The 9,073-nt window shown below is 37.1% G+C and overlaps 1 protein-coding gene across 1 annotated transcript; it reads right to left on the minus strand.

The window, feature by feature from the left end:
* Positions 1-2,374: 2,374 nt before the first annotated feature.
* LOC122894600 (olfactory receptor 4F6-like) lies at positions 2,375-3,316 on the minus strand. The gene has a single exon (XM_044232376.1). The coding sequence runs from the start codon at positions 3,314-3,316 to the stop codon at positions 2,375-2,377; it is 942 nt and encodes a 313-aa protein (XP_044088311.1).
* Between the last annotated feature and the right edge of the window lie 5,757 nt (positions 3,317-9,073).

Raw genomic sequence — 9,073 nt, forward strand, 5'->3', positions numbered from 1 at the left:
TTCTTCCTCTTCATGCCTGTGAATGATGCATATTTCATTTCCTTTGATTATACTTTATTTAAAATTCCGTATTACTCTTGTGATTTAAGCATTTCTTTTGTGCTCCAATAAGCATTTTTTAATTGCAAAAAAAGAGAGATTTTTACTTATTTTATTTTAGATAGAGAGACAGAGGGGTAGAGCCTCAAGCAGACTCTGTCCTGAGCACTGTGCCTGATGTAGTACTCAACTCTGGGTTCAATTTCATGAGCATGAGATCATGACTTGAGCTGAAACCAAGACTCTGAAGCTTAAGGGACTGAGCCACTTGGTGCCCAGAGAAAATGAAGTTTTAGGCAAGCAAAAGAAAATAAAATTTCCTCTGGAATTGTCCTCTATTCAGGAGAAGAGGATGAGGGCCAGGTCTTGGATCGCCTGATAAATCTTAAAAAATAGTTTATATTTTAATTTAAGAGCACTGACAAGTATGTGAGGGGTTTTAAGGAGAACAATCATGTACTTAAATTCATACTTAAAAAAATCTCTCATTCTGTATGTAGATAATGGGAATAAAGGCAAATCAGCTTTGAAGAGAGAAGACACATAGTGACTCATACTCAGTTTGAAAAATGACATGTGAAGAATTAGACAAGAATGTTGACATTTGGAAGAAAACAAAGGACATATTTAGGAGGTGTTTAGAGGTTGGAATTAATATGATTAATGATGAGACAATTAGTTTAGTTTTAGGTCTGCTGAGTGGGAGATGCCCTTGAAGCATCAAGTCAGTAAGCAGTTAGATTTATGAAGTAGGAACTCAAGAAATAATAACCTGGCTTAAGAATAAAAGGTCTTAGCAGAGATGGTAATTAAAGCCAAGGGAATGGGTGTTCCCTAGGGAAAGAATATGGAGTGAGAAAAGACCAAAGATGCAATTCTGAGGAACACTGAGTTGGGTGGTGGAGCAGATGAGAGAACCCTAGCAAACTGTTACTGGGAAGGAATTTCCCAAGAGTAGGCAGAAAAGTGGGAGACTGTACTATCTCAGAAGCTCAGTGGATTATTTATAAGAGGGAGTGGTTAGCAATGATCAAGTAAAGAACTTCCCATCCAGATGAATACCAAAGCTTTAAAAGAAGTATTAATAATTAATTTACATGGAGTAGCAGATATGCTATTGAAAAGGTTCCTGGAGAAACACTGGACAAAAAACATAGGCGTTATTTTCCTTAATTGAACAGATTTTATTTACAGAGAAGTATAAACAAATAAATGAAAACATGTGTACTTATATAAAGCACTTATTCAAAATGTAGAAGTACTCAATCAAATTGAATATGCCTTACCACTTTTGGCTTTTCACTTATCTAAGATACATAAACTTTTGGGGGAACATTTTGTCAGGTCAGCAAACCATATTCAAAGAAACCAGAATCTCTAACATACATCCTAGGGTGATTATTCTTATGTGAAACAGCTATTAGTTTTATATTTTAATTAATTAAATTTTTCAAGATTTTATATTCTTGAAAGAATTTATTAATTTATTAAAATAAATTCATTTTATTTATTTGAGAGAGAGCACAATCTGGGGTCAGTTGCAAGAGAGAAGGAAAGGCAGGCTCTCTGCTGAGCAGGGAGTCCTACATGGGGCTCAGTCTCAGGACCCTGAGATCATAACTTGAGCCAAAGGCAGATGTTTAACAGACAGAACCACTTAGGTGTCCTGAAAGAGCAATTACTTTTATAATTTTTTTAAGAATAAACTAGGATAATTGAATATTTGAAAATCTTCATCTTTAGAATAGTAGAAAGTGAGACAAAATCTCAGAAATCTGGTTTGTATTTATTGAAGTATTTATAGTGCAAAGAATTATCCTTCTTTATTTATAGCCAATCAAATCTAAACAACTAAAACAGTTTGCTTAACCTGATAACAAATAGTTGATTTTGTTTCTTATTCTAAGTTAAACTCAAACTAAAATAAAAATTAAAAAGTAGAATTTATTGATTTTGATTGACTCAAAGTCACATTTTATCTATTAAATCCATAAGTTAACCATGAGATATATTTATCATTTGTTTGAGGTATGTCTTCATAATTGAGAGTAAATACAATTAGCAAGTCACAGAAAGTGGTATTTGAATGTAAGTTTACTCCTATGAATTAGCTCAGTTTTCTGTTCTCACCTTTCTTTTCAATGTAAGTAGGTGATGTCAATTTATTCTCTGTCATTAGCAAAATAACGTCATCTCTGACTCAATAATCAATCTACGGGGGAGTTTTGTTGAACTATCATGACAATAGTAGTTCTTCCCATTGTAATGATGGCAATCACATGACTTGCAGGGGTTTTGGTGAACCTGAAGCATGTTGTATGTGGATCTGCTCCATTCATTGTGAGATCCCACTAGGACCCACAATCCGTTTGCCCAGTCTTCTCATGGCCACTCTCATGTCTTTGTTTCTTAATGTATAGATGGCAGGATTCAAGAGGGGGGTGATAGCAAAGTCAACAATGAACAAGCACTTATCCAGTGATGTTGTGGGGAAAGGCCACACGTACAGAAACATGCATGGTGTAAAAAACAAAATCACTACAGTGATGTGAGCTGACAGTGTGACAAATGCTTTGGACAAGTCCCCTGAAGAACGTTTCCAAACAGTGACCAAAATGAAGATATAGGATATAATTAAAGAGAAGAAGGTAGCCATGGATATAAACCCACTGTTAGCGATGATTACAAACTTCAGCTTGTAAGTGTCTACACAAGCGAGTTTCATGACCCGAGGAAAATCACAGTAAAAACTATCTACTTCATTAGGGCCACAGAAGGGCAAGTTTATGACAAAAACAAACTGAGACACAGCATGGATTATCCCCACTATCCAGGCAGCCACTACAAAGGAAACACACATTTTGGGGCTCATGATGGTCAGATAGTGGAGAGGCTTACAGATTGCAGTGTACCGGTCATATGCCATGGCTATGAGCAGCACCATCTCACCTCCACCCATGACATGAATAAAAAATATCTGTATCATGCATTTTGAAAAGGAAATGATTTTACAGTCAGTGAAAAGATTAGTGATTGTTTTGGGCACTGTGGTAGAGGACAGACCTAGATCAAGGAGAGAGAGGTTGGCTAACAGGAAGTACATGGGGGTGTGTAAATGAGATTCAATAATTACCGTGAACACAATGAAGAGGTTTCCCAGGATAATTCCCATGTAGAACACAGAGAAGAACCAAAAGAGAAAAAGATGCATCTCCCATGAATTTGAAAGTCCAATCAATACAAATTCAGACACCACAGAATCATTTGTTGTATCCATTGGTTCAATCAGTAGAGAAGATGCTGAAGTATTCTAAAGGTAGAAAATAAGGAAGAATTGAGAAATATGGGAACTGAACATTGATATGTTGTTTGACCATCAGTGATTTTGTGTAAAATATGTTGCAAGTGTCTAATTTAGAAGTTAGAACACATACAGAGGAGAAAGGGGAAAGGAAGAAAAATATAGAAAATAAAAAATCAAAAGTTAGTCCCGGGTGACAGGGAATGAAAGCATGTGAGAATAAGGCAGGTAAAGTGGAGGTTTAGGAGCAAAGAATAACATCTTCCTGGTAGAGACCTTCTTTACCATGCTCATTGTATAAAATTTGGGCTTCTTCTGTCTTCTCCATATATATTCAAGAAAATGACTTCTGTGTCATAGTTAGCCATAATTTGAATGTTCAAACCCTTAATCATATTTGTGCACAAATACTGTAGCAGAATGTACTCTTTGATTATTCTTTACTTTGTACCTGCAAATTTTCAGGCATTAATCACTCATGCAATAATGAAGTGACCAGACAATGAGTGTAAGAGTGTTGACTCTAAGAGGAATCATAGCTTAAAATGAATAGGCTTAGCCCTCTGATAGTTTCCAATATTGTGACTGCAACCAATGCCTTGGATAATTAAAATGTGCTTTAAACTGGTGAAACGCTAAAACTTTTGGTTTTGCCTCAGGTTGTGATGTGCAGATCATGAGATAGAGCCCTGTGTGGAGTCAGAGCCCTGTGTGGGGCCCCTTGCTGGCCTCTGTGCTCAGCAGGAGTCTGCTTGAGATTCTTTTTCCCTCTCTCTTTGCCCCTCCCATTTGTGTGCGCTCTCTCTCTCAAATAAATAAGCAAATCTTAAGAAAAAGAGAAAGGTTGAACATACGTATATATAACTTGTATTTGGGTCCATTCATTATTTAACGTAAAAGGAAAAATTAAAGGTACATTTCAAAGATAAGGTTAGAAATGAGAAGATATTCAGAAAGGGGGATATGGTAAGATGAGGTAGGCCATCATAAAGAAGCAAATTTAGACTTGCTGAGATGTCCACTAAATTATTATTTTTTTTTCTTTCCCCAATTTATTTATTTTCAGAAAAACAGTATTCATTATTTTTTCACCACACCCAGTGCTCCATGCAAGCTTGTGCCCTCTATAATACCCACCACCTGGTACCCCAACCTCCCACCCCCCCGCCACTTCAAACCCCTCAGATTGTTTTTCAGAGTCCATAGTCTCTCATGGTTCACCTCCCCTTCCAATTTACCCAAATTCCCTACTACTCTCTAACGCCCCTTGTCCTCCATGCTATTGGTTATGCTCCACAAATGAGTGAAACCATATGATAATTGACTCTCTCTGCTTGATGTCCACTAAATTATTAAGATTAATTACTTACAAAGGAATATGCATTTGATGTGCTCTTTATAATTATACATTAGAAAAATATGTAAATTATGAATCAACATTTTAGAGCATTTTGGATAATGACATTTTAGGTATTTTTAATACTAAAAATGTTGATGACCTATGTTTTGTAGTTTTCTATATTAACCATGTGTTTTAATAAAAATCATGAAAAGGAGGAAATGGACATACAAATACAGAGAATAAACTGGTAGTTTCCAAGGAGAGAGTGGTTAAGGGATGGACAAAATAGTGTAAAGTGGAGTGGGATATAAGACTTGCAATAATGGAGTAAATAAATCACTGGAATGAAAGTTACAGCACAGAGAGTATAGTCAATGACACTGTAATAGCATTGTATGGTCAGGTATGGTAGCTACACTGTGGTGAGCATAATCAATATAATAATTATGGAAAGGAATTGAAAGGAAAGCAATAAGAGAGAGAGGGGCAAGAACAGGAAAAAGAATTCTGTGAAATATATGGTTGGGGTAGAGTATGCATATATATGATAGAAATGGATTATTAATTATTACTATTTTGTTACCAAAATTTTCAACAAATGATGATTTCTGGGTATACTATGAAGAAAACCTTCATTTTTCATATCTAATCTTAACCAGAAAGGTACAGGCTGGGGCGCCTGGGTGGCTCAGTGGGTTAAAGCCTCTGCCTTCGGCTTGGGTCATGATCTCAGGGTCCTGGGATCGAGCCCCACATCAGGCTCTCTGCTCAAGAGGGAGCCTGCTTCCCCCTTCTCTCTCTCTGCCTTCCTCTCTGCCTACTTGTGATCTCTGTCAAATAAATAAATAAAATCTTAAAAAAAAAAAAGGTACAGGCTTCCTTGTTTAGAGAGCTCTAATATACATGAATGTATTTTGGCTCAAGGAATATAATGACTGGTAACTGGATGGCATTTTACAGAATGCTGGTGTGTTTATTATTTGGAACAGGCAAGTCCTACACCAAGAACAGGAAAACACTAACAATAAGCCATTCTTTACCTTGCCAACTGATTTCTTGTTCCTTATATTTTCTTATAGTCTCTAAAAGAGAGAAAACCTCTCTCTTTAGGTATTTGATGAAAATTTCTGAATTTTATAAGAAGCTAGGTTCTTATTTTAGCCATGGGATGAAATATGAATAATCTATGACTCTTGGCCATGGATTGGTGTCGGAGGGGCATGTAGCTGATTTTGGATGAGATACAAAACAATGACTTCTGTAGAACTTTTTTTTCCCCTCAGATTAAAATACAAAGATTATTGTAGAGAGGTCTCTTCTAGCTCTTCCATTCCTGCATTTGATATTAATGTGATGCCCAAAGATGCAGTAATCATGACCTTTGAAAGTCTATATGTTAAAGATGATATTATGAACAGATAGAGAAATAATCCAGTCTAAAAGGTCTTTGATGGATGTCAGTAAATGTCTGCCTTCTGAGGACACCTGGGTGGTTCAGGTCTGCCTTTGGCTCAGGTTATGATGACAGAGCTCTGGGATCCCGAGCCCAGCATTGGGCTCCCTGCTCAGTGTGGAGCTTGCTTCTCCATCTCCCACTACTCCTGCTTGTCTCCACTCTCACTCTCTCTGTCAAATAAATAAAATATTGGGTATTATGGAGGACACGTATTGCATGAAGCACTGGGTATGGTGCAAAAACATTGAATTTTGGAGCACTGAAAAAATATATTTATTAAAAAAGATCTAGGGGCGCCTGGGTGGCTCCGTGGATTAAAGCCTCTGTCTTCGGCTCAGGCAGGTCATGATCCCAGGGTCCTGGGATCAAGCCCCATGTTGGGCTCTCTGCTCAGAGGGAACCTGCTTCCCTTCCTCTCTCTGTCTGCCTCTCTGTCTACTTGCAATCTCTGTCTGTCAAATAAATAAATAAAATCTTTAAAAAATTTACATTCTGTTATCTTATAATGGAATAAAATTTAAAAAACTTTAAGAGACTGTAAGTCAGGCATTGTTAACTTACTGAAGCTGAATACATTTTTACATTCTTAGTATTTGTGTAACAGAGCTCTCTTGCTTTCTCTCTTATATCCTAACGTCTTTCACTGATGCATGGATTTTTTTTCCTGCTTATTTTTGAGTGTTCCTATGTAACCCAGGAGACCTAAAATATATATATTTTTTCATTTCAATCATGCTTCATTCTTTTAACTATTCCTCACTTAAAAGATTTCTATATCTATAGTTCTATTCCTGGACTCTAGCATAATATATCCAAGAATGTACTGTAGTACATAAATAGACATCCCTCAAACACTTCAAAGTTAAATTGTGCAAATCTAAGTTCATGATTTTATCCTCTTTTTAATGCATTAGGACATATCATGACCATTATCTCTCAGGTGCTTAATCCAAGAATCTCTGAGGCAACTTTTCTCCCCTCTTACCTTATATGACAGATGGGAAATTGTACCTCCTGAATATTTCTGTTTTGTGTCCTGGTCTTCATTTCCACTGTCAGTTTTATCTCAGATTTATATATTTTTCATTTCCAAATGATTTCTCTCTCCAATTTTAGCTAAGTTTAGTCTCTTTTCTACACTCTGCTTTTAGATCTATCTATCTAAATCTCAAATATGGTCCTATTGCTCTCTATTCTAAGCCTTTGGTTCTATCATTCAGGATATTTAAAATTCAATTGTGGGGGTGCCCGGATGGCTCAGTAGATTAAGTGTCCAACTCAGTTTTTGCTCAGGTCATGATCTCAGGTTTATGGGATCAAGGCTTGTGTCTGGATCAGCACTCAGCACAGAGACTGCTCAGGATTCTCTCTCATTTTTCCTACCCCATCTGCACTTCCCTACCCTCTCTGTCTCTCTCAAATAAATAAAAATAATAAAACTTAAAAAATAAACTTCAATTGTGTATCATATAAAAACCTTTATGAACTGAACACTTTACTATTTTTTTTTCACATTTCAGCTCTTTCATATACTTTCATGTATGTTATTCCTTGTCATTACAAAGTGGAACTGTCTTTGGCTCTTAGACCTAATAACCTGGTTGCCATTTTAGTCCTGCCACTTGTGAGTTATATAAACTAGAGTAAGGTAGTCAGTTATGCTGATGATATTTATTTGTCCATAAAATGAGAGATGACTAACTTCACCAGATGTTATGAAGGTTTGAGAATATATGGGTATAACTATCTGACAGAAATGTTAATTTTCCTTTCCTTTTATCTTTCTTTCTTTTTTTTAAAGGTTTTATTTATTTATTCGACAGAGATCACAAGTAGGCAGAGAGGCAGGCAGAGAGAGAGAGAGGAGGAAGCAGGCTCCCCGCTGAGCAGAGACCCGATGCAGGACTCGATCCCAGGACCCTGAGATCATGACCTGAGCCGAAGGCAGCGGCTTAACCCACTGAGCCACCCAGGCACCCTCCCTTTATCTTTCAAACTTAGATTAAATGCTAGTTACCCTGAAGTATTTATTGATGACCCCATGCAAAATAATGTCTATAAACTATTGTTAAATCTTCTATCTCCTTTTTAATAAAGCATATTATAATTTCTTATGCATATTAGTCTTCCTTATCATTTATGATTTCTTTGAAAAAGGAGCCTTTAGGGTAAATACCCAGGAGTGCAATTGCAGGGTCATAGGGAAGCTCTATTTTTAATTTCTTGAGGAATCTCCACACTGTTCTCCAAAGAGGCTGCACCAACTTGCATTCCCACCAACAGTGTAAGAGGGTTCCCCTTTCTCCACATCCTCTCCAACACATGCTGTTTCCTGTTTTGTTAATTTTGGCCATTCTAACTGGTGTAGATGTCGTGAAAAGAAGGGCCATCTGTACCCCAATGTTTATAGCAGCAATGGCCACAGTCGCCAAACTATGGAAAGAACCAAGATGCCCTTCAACGGATGAATGGATAAGGAAGATGTGGTCCATATACACTATGGAGTATTATGCCTCCATCAGAAAGGATGAATACCCAACTTTTGTAGCAACATGGACGGGACTGGAAGAGATTCTGCTGAGTGAAATAAGTCAAGCAGAGAGAGTCAATTATCATATGGTTTCACTTATTTGTGGAGCATAACCAATAGCATAGAGGACGTGGGAGATGGAGAGAAGGGAGTTGAGGGAAATTGGAAGGGGAGGTGAACCATGAGAGACTATGGACTCTGAAAAACAGTCTGAGGGGTTTGAAGTGGCGGGGGGGTGGGAGGTTGGGGTACCAGGTGGTGGGTATTATAGAGGGCACGGCTTGCATGGAGCACTGGGTGTGGTGAAAAAATAATGAATACTGTTTTTCTGAAAATAAATAAATTGGAAAAAAAAATAAATAAATTAAAAAAAAAAAAGGAACCTTTAGCCAACCTTGTATACCC

The sequence above is a fragment of the Neovison vison genome, chromosome 13 (assembly GCF_020171115.1).
Source record: "Neovison vison isolate M4711 chromosome 13, ASM_NN_V1, whole genome shotgun sequence".
In the NCBI taxonomy this organism is placed as follows: Eukaryota; Metazoa; Chordata; class Mammalia; order Carnivora; family Mustelidae; genus Neogale; species Neogale vison.

Coding starts and splice junctions, on each gene's coding strand:
- LOC122894600 (XM_044232376.1), bottom strand. CDS start 3,316: ATGGATACAACAAATGATTCTGTGGTGTCTGAATTTGTATTGATTGGA.